General features: G+C 43.8%; 1 protein-coding gene across 3 annotated transcripts in view; it reads left to right on the top strand.

Annotated features, from left to right (window-relative positions):
- Positions 1-20,760, top strand: part of REXO1 (RNA exonuclease 1 homolog) — a 313,808-nt gene that overhangs the window by 57,303 nt on the left and 235,745 nt on the right. For all 3 annotated transcript variants that reach the window (XR_012235589.1, XM_073595259.1, XM_073595251.1), the window contains exon 2: positions 16,214-17,685. Coding sequence is in view for 2 of the 3 variants with exons in the window: in XM_073595259.1 (XP_073451360.1) it covers positions 16,214-17,685 (1,472 nt within the window). In the remaining variant the exon portion in view is untranslated. The remainder of the gene's footprint in view (positions 1-16,213; positions 17,686-20,760) is intronic.

Here is a 20,760-nt window from a genome sequence, read left to right as displayed (position 1 = left end):
GTCAATGCCGATGCACACATGCCTTTTAACCACTTGACCTCCGGAAGATTTACCCCCTTCATGACCAGGGCATTTTTTGCGATACGGCACTGACCATTGTGCGGTCGTGTGACGCTGTACCCAAATAAAATACATGTCCTTTTTTTTTTTTTTTTTTTCCCCCACAAATTGAGCTTTCTTTTGGTGGTATTTGATTACCTCTGTGTTTTTTTATTTATTTATTTGTTTTATTTTTTCTTTCTGCTATAAAGCATATCCAATAAAAAAAATGTGAAAAAAATCTAATTTCTTCATAAATTTAGGCCGATGTGTATTCTGCTACATATTTTTGGTAAAAAAAAAAAAGTTACAATAAGCGTATATTGATTGGTTTGCTCAAAAGTTATAGCGTCTATAAACTATGGGATTTTTATTTTTATTTTTTACTAGTAATAGCGACGACCAGCAACTTGTAGCGGAAATGCGATATTGCAGCGTTCTGACACTAATTGGCACTTTCGACACTTTTTGGGGATCAGTTACACTATATATACACAATATTATCAATACAGTGATCAGTGCTATAAAATATGCACTGTCACTGTACTAATGACACTGGCTGGGAAGGGGTTAACATCAGGGGGTGTTAAAAGGGTTACCTATGTTCCTAGCAAGTGTTTTTCTAAATGGTGTGTGTGTGGCGCTTTCACTAGGGGAAGACATAGATCCTTGACCCTGCTTTACAGAGACACAGGATCCACGCCTTCCCTCCTGTCAGAACAGCGGTCTGCTTTGTTTACATAGGCAGACCGCCATTCTGTGTCTGTGCTGGATGATCATTGGGTACCGGCAGTTATGTATGTGTGTGTGTGTGTGTGTATATATATATATATATATATATATATATATATATATATATATATATATATATATATATATATATATATATATATATATATATATATATATATACTCTATATCTCAGAAAAGCGAGTGCACCCCTCACATTTTTGTAAATATTTTATTATATCTTTTCACGTGACAACACTAAAGAAATAATACTTTGCTACAATGTAAAGTAGTAAGTGTACAGCTCATATAACAGTGTAAATTTGCTGTCCCCTCAAAATAACTCAACAGCCATTATTTTCTGAACCACTGCCAACAAAAGTGAATACACCCCTAAGAGAAAATGTCCAAATTGGGCCCAATTAGCCATTTTCCCTCCCCGGTGTCATGTGACTCATTAGTATTACAAGGTCTCAGGTGTGTTAAATTTGGTGTTATCACTCTCACTCTCTCATACTGGTCACTGGAAGTTCAACATGGCACCTCATGGCAAAGAACTCTCTGTGGATCTGAAAAAAAGAATTGTTGCTCTACATAAAGATAGCCTAGGCTATAAGAAGATTGCCAAGACCCTGAAACTGAGCTGCAGCATGGTAGCCAAGACCATACAGCGGTTTAACAGGACAGGTTCCACTCAGAGCAGGCCTCGCCATGGTCAACCAAAGAAGTTAAGTGCAAGTGCTCAGCGTCATATCCAGAGGTTGTCTTTGGGAAATAGACGTATGAGTGCTGCCAGCATTGCTGTAGAGGTTGAAGGGGTGGGGTGGGGGGGTGGGGGTCAGCCTGTCAGTGCTCAGACCATACGCCGCACACTGCATCAAATTTGGTCTGCATGGCTGTTGTCCCAGAAGGAAGCCTCTTCTCAAGATGATGCAAAAGAAAGCCCACAAACAGTTTGCTGAAGACAAGCAGACTAAGGACATGGATTACTGGAACCATGGCCTGTGGTCTGATGAGACCAAGATAAACATATTTGGTTCAGATGGTGCCAAGCGTGTGTGATGGCAACCAGGTGAGGAGTACAAAGATAAATGTGTCTTGCCTACTGTCAAGCATGGTGGTGGGAGTGTCATGGTCTGGGGCTGCATGAGTGCTACTGGCACTGGGGAGCTACAGTTCATTGAGGGAACCATGAATGCCAACATGTACTGTGACATACTGAAGCAGAGCATGATCCTCTCCCTTCGAAGACTGGGCCGCAGGGCAGTTTTCCAACATAACGACCCCAAGCACATCTCTAATACGACCACTGCCTTGCTAAAGGAGCTGAGGGTAAAGGTGATGGACTGACCAAGCATGTCTCCAGACCTAAACCCTATTGAGCATCTGTGGGGCATCCTCAAACGGAAGGTGGCTGAGCGCAAGGTCTCTAACATCCACCAGCTCTGAGGAGTGGAAGAGAACTCCAGTGGCAACCTGTGAAGCTCTGGTGAACTCCATGCCCAAGGGGGTTAAGGCAGTGTTGGAAAATAATAGTGGCCACACAAAATATTGAACCTTTGGGCCCAATTTGGACATTTTCACTTAGGGGTGTCCTCACTTTTGTTGCCAGCGGTTTAGACATTAATGGCTGTGTGTTGAGTTATTTTGAGGAGACAGCAAATTTACACTGTTATACAAGCTGTACGCTCACTACTTTACATTGTAGCAAAGTGTCATTTCTTCAGTGTTTTCACATGGAAAGATATAATAAAATATTTACAAAAATGTGAGGGGTGTACTCACTTTTGTGAGATACTGTGTGTGTGTGTGTGTGTGTGTGTGTGTGTGTATGTGTATGTATAGCGCACACATATACAAAATTTTGAAAAATAGAAAATCTATATTGAATTAAAAATACATATGTGTAAAAAGGAGTAAAACCACAGTACATCAGTATCAAATAACAGAAGTAAATTGTCTCTCTGCATGTTTCACCGTTCACAGCTTCTTCAGGAGATTCTGTTACAATAAACTCAGGTTCTGTCCATGGAAGGAGGCATGCTGCCTAGGGCTTTTGAAATTACCAGGAAATTTTGGAATACTTTGAGAATCTTTTTGATTTAAAAAGTCTATTTTCTTTCCCTTATTTGCAAATGGAGCAAATATTACCGGCTGTTGCTATCAAGATCTTGACTGGCTCAAAAATTCATTGAGCTGGACTTTCTGTTCTTCCCAGTTTATTACCCTCTATGATGCTCCCAAATGGCCCTGCTTGCCCTTCCTCAACTATTGATGACTGTATTTTTGAAATTTTGAAGTGATCAGTCTATACACACAGAGTTTATTGTAACAGAATCTCCTGAAGAAGCCGTGAATGGCGAAACATGTAGACAATTTACTTCTGTTATTTGTTACTGATGTACTGTGGTTTTACTCCTTTTTCCACATATGTATTTTTTATTTCTATTGTTCTAAATTTTGTATGTGTGCGCTTTAAAAGTCCCAATTTCTCTCCTTCTATGTTATTCTTGCAATAAGGGATGTGGCGCCTAAATTGAGTCTTTCCAACAGACTAGCTCTAAAACTATACTTCTCCTTTGTGACATATTTTGAGTTGTTAAAGTGGATATAAACCCAATGTCATCCTTTCTAAACTACTGCCATAGGGGTTATCTATAAGGCTATACATGTCTCCTGCATGTATCTTTACCTGTCAAATGTCTGTTATTAGACCCGAAAAACTGCATATTCTGTGGGTGGGTGGGTCTGTGGTCTGAAGCTCGGGGGGGTGGAGTCGTGATGTCAGTAGACCTCTACACTCCCCTTGTCAATATGCATTTTCTCCTGTGTATTTCTAACACTGAACTTCTGCTATGATCTCTAACATCCAGTGAAAAGACAGGAAAGTAGCCACATGACTTAAGCATGCCAAATCATGCTGAGGTGTGCAAAGCTGCTGAAGAAAGGAGTGGGAGGGAATTAAAAAATACTGAATGCCTCTTAGGCTAGTGCACAAGATATGTAAATCACCTGTCACTCACAGCAAGGAGGAGTATTTGACAAAGTTTTTCTGTGTTTGTCAAGATTTATCTCACTGAACAATAAAAGAGGATTGCTCAGAGATGGATTAACTGTGTGGCAAGACTGGGTTCAAATGATAGGAAATCTTATACTTTACAGTATGATATAAAAAAAAAAATTGGGGGTTTACATCCACTTTAAAGTATTCTTAAGCTTGCTAGTCCATATCTGTGCCTTTTTTTTTAAATTTTTTATTTATAACAGGCAAGGGGGCCCACATGGACCGACATACAAATAGTATACATTAAAACATTATCAAACATAGCGCGGAGCACAACCATATGATTCAGTAAGCGTTATCATTGGAATATAAATATAAGTATCCTGATGAGCACAATTTCTGCAATGGGCAAAAAACCTTCTTATTCATTGTGCGATACTACTAAGATAACGCTGTGGGTCATGTCCATTAGTATCGGGCGTCTCTCCGCTTTGGTAACAGATAATAAAAAAAAGAAAAACAAGAAAGAAAAACTTTACATATTCTTTATAGTATAGTGGTTTAGGTTGGTACAGTCCCTCGGGCTCCCTCCCTACTTTTTCCTTTTTTTTCTCAAAAATTACATTAGAGCCCTAATATTAGGAAAAGAGAATGAGAGTAGGAGTGGAGGGGGGGGGGGAGTGTACTCCGCGATCATGGAGTGTCTGATGGATTCTCTAAGGTATGGCTGTGAGCACATTTATCTTGTGTCACAGGTGCAGATCTCAGTAATTAATTTACTATGTGGTTGGTTAGTGGGTTATTAAGGTTTCCCGCAGGGTTTGGCCCTCGCTAGAGTATATGAACATATTCCACAACTGCCATGTTTTAGAGAATTTCTCCTGTCTGTTTCGAGCGGTGTGGATAAGGTCTTCCATTCTTTTGATTTCTTCTACTTTTTTGATCCATAGGTCTATAGTTGGGGGTGTTGGGGATTTCCAATGTAGCGGGATACAAGCTTTAGCTGCGTCCAGAAGATGGCGAAGCACAGACTTTTTATATATCTTAGTGGGTATATTTGATGCACGTAAGAGAAAAAATGCTGGGTCATTAGTAATGTTATAGTCTGTAAATTTCTGTATTGTCGTCTGTATTGTATGCCAGAAGTTCGTCAGTTTAGAGCACGACCAGAATATGTGTAATAGTGTCCCTTTTTCTGCTTGGCATCTCCAGCAGAGTTCAGATGTCGTTGGGAAGTATTTTTGTAGGAGTGTTGGGGTTCTATACCAGTGTGATAAAATTTTGTAGTTCGTTTCTTGAGTCTTGGCGCATATCGAAGATTTGTGCGTAAATCTAAGAATTTGTTCTCTTTTGGTCATGTTAAGGTTACAGTTTAGTACTTTCTTCCATTTAAGTAAGCCCGGTGGTACAAAGTCTGGTGTGGAAGTATTCAGGAAGGTATATGTCAGAGAGAGTGTATGCGGTAATACCCCCGGAGTCGAGCACATGTCCTCAAATGTGGTAAGTGGTAAGGCATTCGAGGGGGGCTGGATAGATTTGAGGAAGTGGCTCAGCTGGAGAGCCCTCATGAAATCTAGGTGGTAAAGACCTGTAGGTTCCGCAAGTTCTGCGCTCGTCCTCCAATGCTAAAATGGGAGGCTTGGTAAAAACCCGCCTCAGCTAGTCTCTCAAACTACATCTTGTAAGCCCGGTGCAAACAAAGGGTTCCCCAATACTGGGTATAAGGGAAAGTTTGGGGAGGACAGGGATGCCCGGGATAGAAGACGAGCACAGATTTGTATGGTGTTTCCTATTAGAGGGTGTCTCTTAATCTCTATCGGAACAGCTGGGCAACACCAAGGAGCTCTCCGGAGTGGAACTATGCTTTGTTTCTGTTCTATCTGGGTCCAAAGTTTGGTTTCAGAATGACGGCACCAATCTATTAACCTCCCTAGGTGTATTGACTGATAATATGTGCGAACATCAGGGAGTGCTAGTCCGCCGTATTGTTTGGGTAGGACTAATATTTTGTTAGAAAGTCATGGTCTTTGTTTGGCCCAGACGAATGTCGTAAAAGTCGATTGTACTTTCCTGAAATAGGCTGAAGGTATAGCTACAGGTAGAGGCTGCATAAGGTAGAGAAATTTTGGGAATATGGACATCTTTAGTATATTACAACGTCCCAGCCAGGAGTGTAGCCCTGTGCCCCATTGGTTTAGAAGTGTTTGGACCTTTTTTAAAAGTGGTGGGAAATTTAACTCGTATAGCCTGGACAAGGCTTGGGGAATGTGCGTACCTAGATATTTTAATGATGTATTAGTCCATTTCAGATTGAAGCTAGATTGGAGAAGTGAAAGATGTGATTTTGGTATTCCCACCCCCATGGCTTCTGATTTGGTGACGTTGATCTTCAGATTTGAAAGGGACCCATATAGATCAAACTCCTTAAGTAGGTTTGGGAGGGATATCGTTGGTTTCGTGATTGAGAACATAAGGTCATCTGCGTACGCAGACACCTTATATTGGGACTGGTTTATGGTAACTCCCGAGGTGTTCGGATTCAGCCTTATGTGGCACAGAAAGGGTTCCAGAGAGAGTGCAAAGAGAAGGGGTGACAAAGGGCACCCCTGCCTCGTCCCATTAGTAATTGGGAACTGGTCTGAGATCACGCCGTTCGCCCTGACCCTGGCCGTCGGTGTTGTGTAGATCGCTTTTATCCAACGCATCATGTTATTGCCAATTCCTACGTGTCGGAGTGTTTCAAACATAAAGGACCAGTTTACACAATCAACTCAGTGTTTTGGTGAGGTTAGCTGCGTGTAGTAGGTTCAAGACCTTAATGGTGTTGTCCCTCGCCTCTCTATTTGGTACAAAGCCTACCTGATCTAAGTGTATTAAATGGGGAAGGTGTTGTAGTCTGGTTGCTATTATTTTTGTAAACAGTTTGAGGTCGGTATTAAGCAGGGAGATTGGGCGGTAGCTCCCACATTGGGTCAGATCTTTCCCTTCTTTTGGAATGACCGATATCTGGGCCTGTAGTGTGGAGCTATGAAACAAAACTCCCTCTGTGTGATTATTGAACAGTTTGATCAAGTGATTTCCTAGAGAAGGTAAAAGAGCTTTGTAATATTGAATTGTAAGGCCGTCAGGACCTGGGGCTTTCCCTGGTTTAGTGTTATTAATTGCTACTTGCAACTCTGGCAATATGATAGGTTCCTTTAATAGTACTCTTGTATCAGTCGTCAGGGTAGGCATTAGGGAATTAGTCAGGTATTCCGTCATCTGTTCTGCCATTGGCTGTGATGCAGGTATATTATATAATTTCTCATAGTAAGCTTTAAATTCATTTGAAATTTGTTGGGGTAGAGATATTCTATGGCCCGCTTGTGAGGTTACGTGTGGTATATAGGATGCTGTCTTTTGGACTTGTAAGGATTGCGCTAGTAGTCTACCACATTTGTTTCCGGATTCATATATTTTCTTCCTGGAAATTTGCATTGCCGCTTTAGCTTTAAATTGGAGTAGTTCCATAATCTGCGTACGTGTCATGTCCAGCTCAGCGCCTAATTGTCTAGAAGGGTTCTGTTTATGTGCTTTTTCTAATGTCTGTAATTTGTTAATCAGTACGGTCATTTGTTCCGTCCGTAATTTTTTCAGTCTAGCCCCATGTTTTATCAGGATGCCTCGAATCACAGCTTTGTGCGCTTCCCATATTAGGCCCATGTCACAGTCTGAGGTGTGGTTTACTTGAAAGTAATATGCAATTTCTTTTGTCAAGTCAGCTAGTATCTCTGGGTCTTGTAATAGACTCTCATTCAGTCTCCAAGGTTTTCTTTGTACCCTGTAAAAGTCAGTCAGAGTATATCGCATCGTGACCGGGGCGTGGTCAGACCATGTGATGGAGCCTATACTGGTATCTCTGATTGCCTGTAACTGTCCATGGGGTATCATGAGGTAGTCTATTCGCGAATACGAGTGGTGTGGGCGGGAGAAAAACGTATAATCGCGTTCTCCGGGGTGAAAAAGGCGCCAGGCATCTATCAGTTGTGTGTCATGTAACACTGAGTGAATTATTTTGTGCGTACCCCTAGATGTGGAGGATGTCCCCGTCGAGGTATCTTCCATAGGAATAAGGGGAATATTAAGGTCTCCACCAACAATAAGTTGACCTTCTGAGAAGGTTTGGAGAAGTTTCAGATGTTTCCTGATGAAGACCTCTTGATGACAGTTTGGGGCATACAGATTGGCAATAGTCACTTTAGTTTCTCCTATCATTCCCTTAAGGAAAAGGAATCTACCCATCGGGTCTGTCTTTATATCTATCATGGACCATGGGATTCTGGCAGAAATCTGGATGGAAACCCCTCTAGATTTGGCCTCCGTGTATGTCGAATGGTATACTGTCGGGTAGTACCTATTTTTCAAGATAGGAAAAGCATTTTCCCGAAAGTGTGTCTCTTGTAACAGAACAATGTCTGCCTTCATATGTTTCATATCATTTTGTTGCATTCGTCGCTTTTCAGGGACGTTGAGACCGTTTGCGTTCAAGGTGACAATTTTAATTTCGTCCATGATCGCGGAGGACAGGGTAAAAGAGAGGGGTAGTGTGGTAAAGGGGGTGGGGGGGAAGGGTGTGGTTAGAAGAAGAAAGAAAAAGAAAAAAGAAGAAAAAATGAAATGAGGGTGTGTGTGTCCCTCTAAGTGTATTCTAAGGTAATAGCAAAATTTTGCTTATACGCTCTTCAGGAAAACCTGAGTGATGAGCGCAGGCCTAAGTGTGAGTGTGGTCAGCAAGGGCCTTGGGAGGCTCCCGGGTGTCAACCAGACCCCTCCCAGCCCGTTCTAAGCATATGGAATTCAGCAGGCATTAGTTTACAGGTGTTACTGATGAAATTCTTCAAAAAGGAAAAAACAGGAACCATATTCATTAACTGTGTTTCTATTACGATTAATCCATCAAACATGTTAACTCTGCAGGGAGGGTCTGCAAATTGTGTCATCCCCACTAAAACCACCAGTTCCCGACTCGCACCTCTAAACGAAAGACAGTATGTCAGCTGAGCAATCTCTCAATGTACCATAGCAGTCTCCTTTCAGAGTAAGAGTTGGTAGCAGGAGGAGGGGTGTACTAATAGTGTGTCCCTGGCATCTCTCCACCTCCCCCTCCCCTGGGGTATCTGGGTTGCGCCGATTTTTACCATCCCTCCCGGGCTTACGCCCTTCTGCTCCGCATCGCTTTGCCTCACCCCCCTGAAATACTGCTAGATTAAGGCGCCAGCTCTTATATCCGATATACTCTCCCCTCCAATACACCCCTGCCTATGACCGCTGAGTCGAGAGTTCTTAAATGTATATCCTGGCAGAGGTTACATAACTAAAGTCATTCAAAATAAACCGGTGTAAAGCGCCCTTACCAACAAACAGATAGGTGATTGAACATCCATTGTGCTGGCAAGTAGTGTGTAGATAGACTGACACTGCAAGTTCTTAAAGTCCATAGTTGACTGGTCTGCGTCATCCGGGAGATCTTGTCTAGTATGTCCAGGATCGCAATAAAAGACCACCCCGGTCCACCATCCATGTTTGGTTGCAAAGGAGCTTCTGATGTGGCAGGGGTATCAATTGTGCGCAGGGTGAGGAACTCGTAGCTCGCCACCACGGGAGTTGTGCTGAATGGGATGGGGGGGGGGATGTGTCAGACAACTCTTTCTCATGTTTATCTCTCCTCTGGGCATCTCCAGGCAACATAAGTCTTGTCAAAGTGTGTAAAGGTAACCGTAACGGTGTCCTACCAGTACCCCGAGGTCCTCCGGAGATGTAACAGAGGGTGTAGGTCCGTCCCGCAAACTTAATAGAGGTTCCTTCCAGCAGAGCTACGGGAATGGATGGGGAGGTTAGCTCCAATACAGTAGCAATACAGTCTGCCCAGATCGGATTGGAGGCGTAACCGTCTCTCGCTGGGTATCTGCAATAAGTTTGAAGAGGTGGTGGGTCATTTAACCAAGACAGGTACAACTCAGGTGGGAAACAAATACTGGGGGATAACTCTGAATATAACTCATTTGTAAAGCTTGTACATCCCTGCACAGTACAGAGTCTAGAAAAGTAATTTGTTTACGACTCACGCGACCTGCTAACAGTGGAGGATCGAGATCTTCCACGGCGCCTCTGAGAGCGGGCATTCCGGCCGGATCCCTCCGCCACCGGGCCCGATCGGCCCGTCGGCCTTGGTATCTTCATTAGCCAATTCTGTACTGGAACCGGGTCTGACCCCAGGAAGGTAAAAAAGGCAGGGAGGTCCGATGGTGATCGCAGCGTGAAGGAGGATTGGTTTGAGCGGAACATAACTGCCAAGGGGTATCCCCATCTGTATGTGCAGCCTTGTTGTCTGGCTGCCTCCAGTGCCGGTTTCAGCATAGCCCGTCTTTGTAACGTGGCTCTGGAAATGTCCGGTAGTATCTGTATATGGGCGCCATCGAATTCTATATCACCATTTTCCCAGGCGGCACGCAGGATGACCTCTTTTTGGGCATATCGATGCAGGCGGCACAGTACATCTCGGGGCCTTGCAGGATTCGGCCCCAGCGCACGATGGACCCTGTCGACCTCCAAGGTGGGTGGTGGGGTTTCCAGCAGCCGGTGGAATATAGCTGTGACCGTCACCGCTAGGTCCTCGGATTCTGTGGCTTCTGGGATCCCTCGCAGCCTCAGGTTGTTGCGACGGCTGCGGTCCTCCATTTCTTCTAAATGGAGTTGCAACTCTTGGAGTTCCCTACTGTGGGACTCATGTGCTTGTTCTAGAGAGAGTACCCGGGATTCCAAGGCGGAGGTTAAGTTCTCTCCGGTGGTCACCCGATGGTCGATTGTTTGTAGGTCTGCTTTGATTTCTTGTATGTCTCTACTATGGGCCTCCTCCACACGCTGGATTAGTGCTTCAATATCTGCCCTCCTGGGGAGGGCCTGTAGCATGGTACGGAGGTCGTCTTCCAGACGAGATTGGTATTGTGTGGGGTCAGCGGATCCCGATATGAACGCCATCATGTGTGGGCCAGGGTCTGCAGATATTGCCGGGGAAGGTGCCCGTGACATAGTGGAGTTGGTAGAGTCTCTCACAGCGCAGGGAACACGCGGAGAGTTTGCAATGGTGCCCTGGGATAGTTCTAGTTTGTCTCTCAGGTATCTCTGGATGCCGAGCTGTGTGGTCGGTGTTCGTGTCCCTCTTGTAATCGTTCTGGTTCTGTATCCTTTAGAGGTTCTCATTCCGTGTCCATAAGCGCAGCAGGTCATTTATTTGGCCGGTTAGGATCGGTTTAGGCCGGGAGCTCCTTCAGTACATGTCTTTACTCGGCCATTGCTAAGCCACGCCCCATCTGTGCCTTTTTAATACATTTTCTAAATACGTAAATTCGCCATTAGAGGCAACTCTTAAGCCGGCCATATACAGATCAAAATTTTGGCTAGTTCATCAGGGACTGGACAAATTTCAATCCATGTATGGGACTGTGGTTGTACTGCTAGAGCGCATTTATGGTGGCGATGGGTATGCACTGTCCAAAAGAAAAGGAGGATGGTAGCAGTGGGGCAGGGGAACAAAGGGGGCTTGCAGAATTAGAGGAGGGGCAGTCCTTTTGAGCTGTTCTTTTGAAGTCTGTTGGGGCCCTTTTAAGAGTTTTTTTGCACTTAACCACTTCCCGACTGTCGCACAACTATGTACGTCCTAAGCTTGAACGGGGATATCGTTGTTATGGCAGCAGCTAGCTGCCATAACCCCGGTATCCCTGTTTTCGTGCGGCGGCCGGCTTTCAGATAAAAGTGGTCCCTGCGGCAGATTCGCCGCGAGATCACTTTTATCGGTGGCGGGAGAGGGCCCCCCCCCCTCCCGCCGCGATCCGGTGCCCTCCGCCGCTTACCGGAGCCGTCGGTAGCGGCGGAGACGATCGCATCCTGTGCCGTGGTGTGTCTGGAGACGAGTGAGGCCAAGATGGCGCTCACTCGTCTCCATGACACTGCTGGGCGGAAGCGACGTCAAAACGTCACTTCCGTCCACGCCTCTTAAAGGCATATTTTTTCAAATGTCATTTTTCTAAATGACTTTTTTTTTTTTTTTTTTATTGCATTTTAGTGTAAATATGAGATCTGAGGTCTTTTTGACCCCAGATCTCATATTTAAGAGGTCCTGCCATGCTTTTTTCTATTACAAGGGATGTTTACATTCCTTGTAATAGGAATAAAAGTGACACAATTTTTTTTTTTTTTTTTTAAACAGTGTAAAAATAAATAAAATATTGTAAAATAAATAATAAAAATATCAAAAAAAATTTTTAAAACCCCCCTGTCCCGACGAGCTCGCGCGCAGAAGCGAGCGCATACGCGAGTAGCGCCCGCATATGAAAACGGTGGTCAAACCACACATGTGAGGTATCGCCGCGACCGGTAGAGCAAGAGCAATAATTCTAGCCCTAGACCTCCTCTGTAGCGCAAAATATGCAACCTGTAGAATTTTTTAAACGTCGCCTATGGAGATTTTTGAGGGTAAAAGTTTGACGCCATTCCACGAGCGGGCGCAATTTTCAAGCATGACATGTTGGGTATCAATTTACTTGGCGTAACATTATATTTCACAATATAAAAAAAAATTGGGATAACTTTACTGTTGTTTTATTTTTTTATTCAAAAAAGTGAATTTTTTCCCAAAAAAGTGCGCTTATAAGACCGCTGCGCAAATACGGTGCAAAAAAAGTATTGCAATGACCGCCATTGTATTCTCTAGGGTGTTAGAAGAAAAACCATATATAATGTTTGGGGGTTCTAAGTAATTTTCTAGCAGAAAAACCTGTTTTAAACATGTAAACACCTAAAATCCAAAACGAGGCTGGTCCTACAACCGTCCCAATTAACCTGCATTCAGTATAGGTACGGTATAGTCTTCGCACAGGTGCAAGGTTGATGTGGTTCAGATGCGGTATAGGTTTGGTATAATGTAGTATATGGTTGGCATAGGTGCAGTCTAGGTTTGGAATAAGTGCGGTATGGATTGTTTACACTTGTGTGTCCTGCTCTCATTGGCTTAATCGCTGCTAGAAGTATTCGCAACGGGTGAATAGCACTTTCATCAGTCCCCAGGATGCTGCGGTGACTTTGCGCTGTCGAAGGGGGGGCCCCTTGATCTCTCCCAGAAAGCCCCCGATGATCAGCAGTGGGAAGCAGAGGGTGACTGGATGCTCCAGTCTCCCTGCTGCAGCAGTGCAGGTGCTGAAATGTAGGCGGTTCTGCGCTGCCACTGGGTGTCCTCAGGCTTAGATCTCCGCAGTTACCGTCTCCGACTGGCAGGTGAATATCCAGAAAGAGGTGCTCTCTCTCCAACTCCCATTGTGACAAAAGGAAGAGCTTTCCCAGGCAGTTTAAAAAACATCTTTTTACTCCTCCCATAGCACGGTGCCTATTGGGATTGCCTATTGGAATTTGTATTGTAAGGAGTCCATTTGTCCCATTATATGGCTCCTGTCTCAGACTACAACTCCCAGGATTCTCAGCACTCTGCAAAAAAGTCTATGGGCTTGCTTGGCTTTAGCTGTTTACCCGGTGGCTGGAGGAAAATGATGCATTATAATATCAGTATCTCAATATAGGGCGAGAGGAATAAAAGGAAATGTCTTCTTCTCTATATTGCTGTAGCCCAGCACTTTGCAATCCTTATATGGGGAGAGAAGCAGCTTTGAAGCAAACAAAAAGTCAATTGACACTGGTCTTAAAGTGATACTATAGACTTATTTGTTATTTAAAAAAAAAACGTTATACTTGCCTGCCCTGTGCAGTGGTTTCGCACAGAGCAGCCTGGTTCCTCCTCTTTTCGGGTCACTCTTCGGTGCTCCTGGCCCCTCTCTCCTATTGTGTACCCCCACGGCAATCAGCTTGCTATGGGGCACCCGAGCCATAGTTCTGTGTGTCCATTCAGACACAGAGCTGCAGTTCCTGCCCTCCCTTCTCTCTCTTGATTGGCTTCCACTGCTGTTAAAAGCAGTTGGCCAGTGGCACCAGTCAGTCAGGAGGGAGAGTCCTGAACGGGCCGAGACACTCGTGCAACATTGCTTGAGATGGGGCTCAGGTAAGTATTTACAGGGCTGCTGCATATTTTCCCATGTATGCACCTGCCTCTGCCTGCCACATTATCATTTTCTAGATGACTAGTTCTGGAAGGAAAAAATTCAGCTCTAATGATGCTTTGGAATCTGCACTTTTTACTTGTGAGTTGCTAGCATCAGAGGGATAAAATATATCCAATCGTGTGAAAGATTGGATGGCTGCTTTTTCTATTTTACTCGTTGGCTTGACCTTGTGTTTAAAACTGAACTCCTGGTGAGCTATGGATTTAAGCTGGGCACACACTTGCCAAAAATTGGCCAGTTCAGCATAAACCCGACTGTACATCAACCAAATCAAATGCCCATGGGGAACCTGCCGACGTTTGGCTAGTGTGTACTGCTGTCTGACAGAAAACTAAGGGGTATACTGGAAAACCAGCATCCGAGCAGCGTCTATCAATCATCTGTCAGTTTTTTTCATTCAGCCCGCACGCTTAAAGGAGTGGTAAAGGCAGAAGCTTTTTTTATCTTAATGCATTCTGTGCATTAAGATAAAAAAACCTTCTGTTTGTAGCAGCCCCCCAATTACCTACCTGAGTTCCTTCTCTCTGCAGCGATGTCCACAATCCCCTCAGCCATCCAGTACACTCCTCCTGACTGGCTGAGACAGAGCAACGGCACCATTGGCTCCCGCGGCTGTCAAAGTCAATCAGGGGAGAGAGGGGGTGGGGCCAGGTTGGGGGCTCCTTGTCTGAATAGATACACGGAGCTCTGACTCAGCATGGGTGCCCCATGTAGCAAGCTCATGGTGTAATGCCTACCATTACATGCCTACTACCCCTGCAGGGGTGCAGGGAGCTGGTGAGTGGGGATCTTTGAGGGGGAGCACCGCAAGTCACTGGATTTGATCAGCTGTTTTCACGAAAGTCACCGATTACAGACGTTTTCACTTCCTGCCATTGGACTTTATTATATTTTTTACACTATATATATATATATTCTTTTCATCAAAAAATTTTTTCCACTAAGTTGTTCATTAATTTTCATTACTTTTCCATCAGTTTATATTATCTAATGTGCAACACTGCACTATATGTCTAATGTTGGGACTATTCAAATTCACCTTTTTGCTTATAAGCACATTTGGACACATTTGGGGATCAATATAAGTTCGTACCGTGGTGTTTTATTTAACTTTATTTTGTTTGGCTGTCACTATTGATTTTTTATCAATTGTCACCTATTTAATTTGTGTTGATTAATCACATGGTGTACACCTGCATGTAGGTATGAGACTGATCTGCTAGCACAGTCCACTCAGGTAACGGTGGACATTTAGATCCACTACCTAATGAGGGATAAAGGTGTGTATTTATTATTATATAGTTCCTGGTTTCTTTTGAGGTTCATTAAATTATAAATCAAGGTACCCTGATAAGGTAGCGCCATCCACCCCTAATCAATTCCTTCCATGTAGCAAGCTGCTAGCTGAGGGGTACTCAAAAGAGGGAGGGGCTAGGAGCAGCAAAGCGACCCGAGAAAGGAGGATCCCGGCTGCAGTGCGCAAAACCAACTGCACAAAGGTAAGTATAACGTACATAGTAACTATGTATTGGTTATGTGTAAAAACAACAAAAAAAAAGCGAGCCTTTACAATCACTTTAAGAGCTTGCTGTCAATCAAGTTCCTGACAAGTAAGTGAGATACGGATACACAAGACACATTTCAGAATACTTGCACTATTTATTTATTAGTGTACAGCAATAAAACACAAATTTACATAAAATTTTTATTTGATCGTTTTATTCTATTTTTTTTATTGAATATGCTGTCAAATATATTATTCTATATAAGCCATATCGGCTCCTGTATGGAATAACATGCATACGTATAATATGTATGTGAAGATTCAATTTAAGAAGGGAGCAGTTCAAGTGAAGTTTGCCTCTTCTCTTCAGTGTTCATTATTCCTTCATGATGCTTTGCTTAGAATTGGCATGACTCTTCATCATTTTTTTTTTTTCTCGAGGAATGGATGAATCAACTATGTTACGAGAGACACCAATTTGTGGGGATATATAGTTTTCTAGGATGACTCCAATTTAAATATTTGTGTTGCTTACCTCCCATTTATATATTGATGCATAATTAACTGGACAGGAAACATTTTATTTGGCAAGTTCTAACGTTACTACTTGCCAATTAAAGGAACCTTTTTTAAAAAAAAATCTAATGGAAGAAATGTATTCTTTTATCTGCCCATCTGTTTTGCTAAAGCATATGTTGAGAGTTGGAGCGGTTTGTTTTTAGCTACAATAAAAAAAGTATTCATACAGAAAATATTGCTAACCTATAATATGAATATATATTCTTTTTGCAGAATATGATCCTTATAGCCCTGAACTTCCACCTGCACCTGTCTGTCCGGATGAGGACCTCTCTGGGGCTGCTCATGAGACCTGCAATGATACTCTTGAACTTGAGAGAGTTAATAAAGCCATTGAAGAAGTCAAGAGTGAGGTGGAAAGAGAGCAGAGAAAATATAAAGAACTGCTGGAGATAAAGGAGTACATCCCTAGTCAAAAAAGATCTGTCAAGTCTGTCAATTCCCATTTAGAATACAGTCCAGTTGGCTCAGGAAGCAGTGCTTTATCTTACAATCCCACACTGCTGTCTCATTCAGCTAAAGCATGCAAATATACGCTTGATGATTGTGAAAATGAAACAAATAAAAGCCGTTCCATGGAGTATATTCCAAGAGCAATTCCAAAACGTATTGTCAAAAAGTATGTTATTGATAACTCAAAGCCTTCCACAGATATGGAGTATGATCCCATGTCAAACTATTCTGCTAGACTTTTAAACAAAGCTACACGTCAAAAAGTAACGAAAAGCTCTAGAGAAAGACTGGATGAAGGTTGTGCTCCTCATGCCAAGAAGGTACGTAGGCAATCCCCTGATCTGCTATTAGAAGCTACGTTTTCTGACTCGGACGATGATTCTGGTTCTCCCTTGTCGCTTAATAAAAGCATCTTGCGGACTGAAATTAAGGATAAATCTGCTCAGGCAGTGATTGATTTTTCTGTGCATTCTAACGTAGATGATGAACAACTTAAAAAGTGCAAGAGCAAAGTGCGTGCTAAAAAAGACAGCCTTGCGGATTCCAAAAGTGAGAAGAAAGAATTTGTTACTGGGTCACTAATGTGTACAGACCCAGACAAGAGTAAAGCCTTTAGTAAAGAACTAAAAGAAAAAAAAAGTTTGTCAAAGTCTGAAATAGCAACTGTAAAAAACAGAAAGTTGGAAAGTGATAAAAAAACAAGAAAAGCTAGCATACTATCTGAAAAGAATGCCCGTTTGAATACAGACATTTCATCAGTTAAAAACAAAGAAAAAAGTCAAAGTAAAGCCAAAAAGGAAAAGGCTAATTTGTCATTTAAAGACTCAAGTCATGGAGCAGGAGATAACAACAGTGGAAAGTATAAAGTTAAAGATGTAAAATCAGAATCCCACGGAAAATCTAAAGAACCCACTGAAAGGGTGTTGAAAACTAGAACAAAGCAGAGAACTTTGAGTCACGTGGATTTATTTGGTGATGAAAGCAGTGAAGAAGAAGGGAAAAAAAATAGTATAAATAGAAATTCTCATTGTGGAAAGGTTATGAATAGTAAAGAGAGGATCACAAGCTCCTCCCGTAGAAGTTCTACATCTTCTCAGGACTCCTCAGAAATAGACTATTCCATTCTTGAAAAAAACTTGGACTCAGACCCTGACCCAATGGAGGAATGTCTGAGAGTATTTAATGAGTCTCAGGATGTTAAGACTGAAGATAAAGGAAGGAAAGGAAAGCAGGTAATGTGTTACATTATATTATATGTCCCGATACGCACTGCTCCTCATTGCTGGTACACAATGGACACCAGCCCATGTGGTAAAAACTGAGTGCTGGCTGGTGTGAACGAACTCTAAAGCGCTCTCATCACATTCCTACGTAAACAAAAATGTAGACATACGTTATTGAAATTAAGCATTATGTAAATGTGCTGTCCATGTAGTCGTAGTGCTGCCTTATATGAAGTTACATGCAAATGCTAAATTCCGGTTCGAGTTTCTGAAAGCGTCTCTGAACTTGCCATTTTGTAATGTGCATCCATGTAGTGCAAGGTAGGACTATTTTTTGCCTCCAAAACCGCTTGAAATCTTTGTCATGGTTTGAACAGTGTGCTTAAAGTTTCAGAATACATGTCTAGTTACTCACCTGTAATTCATTTGAGAGAATATATAGAATTGTATATTGTTCTTCTCAGGACTAAAAAACAAACAAAAAAACCCCCCAGAAAAGTCAGGCTGATGTGAAATATTGCCAACCAGCAGGTACAGCTTTAGGCTCCTTTTTTTCTTTCTCATACATCATGGGACACAGTCAGGCTAATATTTATTACCTGCTGGGTTATACTTCACCATCAGGTGAATGGACACTGGTAGACCAAAGGTCTTCAGACAGGTAGTGATCCCCTATATAACCCCTCCCATACAGGAAGTACTTTAGTTTTTTACAAGTGTCTGCAAGGTGGATGGCACGGTTTGTTTGAGCTCTCCGAGCTCCAGGTCTCTAGTCCCTCAAATGGTTCCAAAATGAATCAAGGGATTGACCGATCGGATCCATTTGACACAGGCTTTTATACTTGGATAAATGGTACCCGAGCCTTGCAAAGAACACTCAAGATCCTGCAAGGTTTTGCCTGTAATGTGACCTCTGGGCGCTGGACCCTGCGGAGTGGAAATCCTGGACACTACAGCGCTAAGGCATTTCCTGCAGGGTGCTGTACAGGTCCAAGGGAGAGGACCCTAAACATGAAAAGGGTGCCCAGTCCTTGAAGGTCTAAGTGGCAGGAACTCGCCGTGAAGGGTGAAGATTTGGCCCTTAGTTTCTAAGTGGCCCTGCGCCTGAACGGGTAAGTGAAACCCCTTTTATTTTATTATTGTGGGGTGTCCCAGTGATTGTAACAATCAGTCAAGCTAGATAAAAGCTGGACACCTGTGTGCAGTGACCATACGGGGGAGTTCTGGGCTAGCTGTGGGAGTTTGCAAAGTGTACCTTTTTTGCTTGTCTGGCTGTTTTTTACCTGTATGATGGCGCCTTGGTTCACCATGGCGCACATGCGTCGCAAGTGTGCCACTGTGCTCAGTAGTTTGTTTGGCGACCATGTCGCAAGTGGCTTTGCCGCACATGCGCAGTAGCCTTTATCTGGGCACACGAAGATTCGCATCGTATTCGAATACAGTCAAGCCTGTTCACCGCGACCGCACTTGTGCGTATGGATGCACAGAACGTTCCGACACTTATTTTAAGCAGGGTGGCAGGAAGCGTGACAGATCCCTCTCCCCGGAGCCTCCTAGTCTGGAGCAGGAATGGGTTGAGGATGTAGAAGAGCTTAAACTCAGGATTCGGTGGAGTTCCCGGCAGATGAGTCAGCTTCTGAGCAATCTGGATATCCAGTCGATGTCTGCCTCTCAGTCACAGAGGCTTTTGATCCTGACTGAAATGGTTCATTCTGCCTTTAAGTTGCCTCTTGCAGAGGTGACTGAGCCCCCCTGTTTCTCTTTGGGATCTCTGAGGGCTCTTCAGGTCGCACAGACTTTCCCTCTACACCCCCTGTTGGAACAGGCGGTGTACGCCGACTGGGAACATCCTGACAGGACTTTAGTTCCTCCTAAGAGGTTTTCCCTTTTTATATCCCATGAATGAAAAGTTTGTTTAAAAATGGAACATGCCAGCCGTAGATGCAGCAGTCTCTTCCTTAAAGGGGTTGTAAAGGTAAAAATTTTTTCACCTTTAATGCATTCTATGCATTAAGGTGAAGAAACTTTTGACAATACCGCCGCCCCCAGCCCCCCCGTTTTACTTACCTGACGCCTCGAATCTTCGCTGCTCGTTCTCGTCATCTTCATTGCAGCTCAGCCTGGTCGCTGATTGGCTGCAGTGGATGGATTGAAAGCAGCGCAGCCATTGGCTCGCGCTGCTGTGAATCACATCCGATGACGCGGCGCGCCGGGGGGCGGGGCCGAGTGATACAGCGAGCGGCTATAGCCGCCGGCTGTATCACGGGAGCGCGCCCGCAAGCACTCACCACCATGCGAGGGAGCTCGCATTAAGGTGGTGAATGCTTGCGGGGAGGAGCTGAAACAGCCGCCGAGGGACCCCAGAAGACCAGGTTCGGGGCCACTCTGTGCAGAACAAGCAGAAAAAAATCTTACCTTTACAACCCCTTTAAACAAGAACTTAACTTGTCCTGTAGATAACGCACAGGGCTTGAAAGACCCTGTTGATAAGAAATTGGAGTTATGATTAAAGGCTTCCTTTTCTTTGGCCAGTTCAGCTATTCAGCCAGCTGTTGCAGCAATTGGGATTTGCCAGTCTGTAAAGGATCAGGTCAAATGGCCTAACCAGGAGGATGATCTGCCTGAAAGTGTTTTGCTGTTGATGCTTTAAAGGATTCACTACAGCAGGTTTCTCGTCTGGCTTTCTTGTCTGTACATATGCGCCGACTTTTATGGCTTAAGAACTGGTCAACCAAGCTTCCTTGTAAAAAAGTTATTGGCAGGTTTCCCATTTTAAAAACCCAGGGTCTGCTTGCTCAAATGTCTCAGCGTCAGGGCGGTTCTGCCGCCAACATGGTGCCAGGGGCAGGGCCAAGGCCAGAAAAGGCCCTGGGTCCAAAATACTTCTAAACCCAGCACCAAGCCCTCCTTTTGAGGTGTCGTCCCCACTCCATCGGGTGGGGGGAAGGCTGCTGCACTTTGCGGACATTTGGAAATCAACAATTCAGGACGAGTGGGTCACCTCAATTATATCTCGTGGTTACAAGCTGGAGTTGGGGAGGGTTCCCCCTCAGAGGTTTCTAAGATCCACCGTTCCCTCGGATC

The sequence above is a fragment of the Aquarana catesbeiana genome, linkage group LG01, assembly GCF_042186555.1.
Source record: "Aquarana catesbeiana isolate 2022-GZ linkage group LG01, ASM4218655v1, whole genome shotgun sequence".
Taxonomy (NCBI): domain Eukaryota; kingdom Metazoa; phylum Chordata; class Amphibia; order Anura; family Ranidae; genus Aquarana; species Aquarana catesbeiana.
The sequence above is the reverse complement of the archived record's forward strand: the minus strand, read 5'-3'. Positions and strand labels throughout refer to the sequence as shown.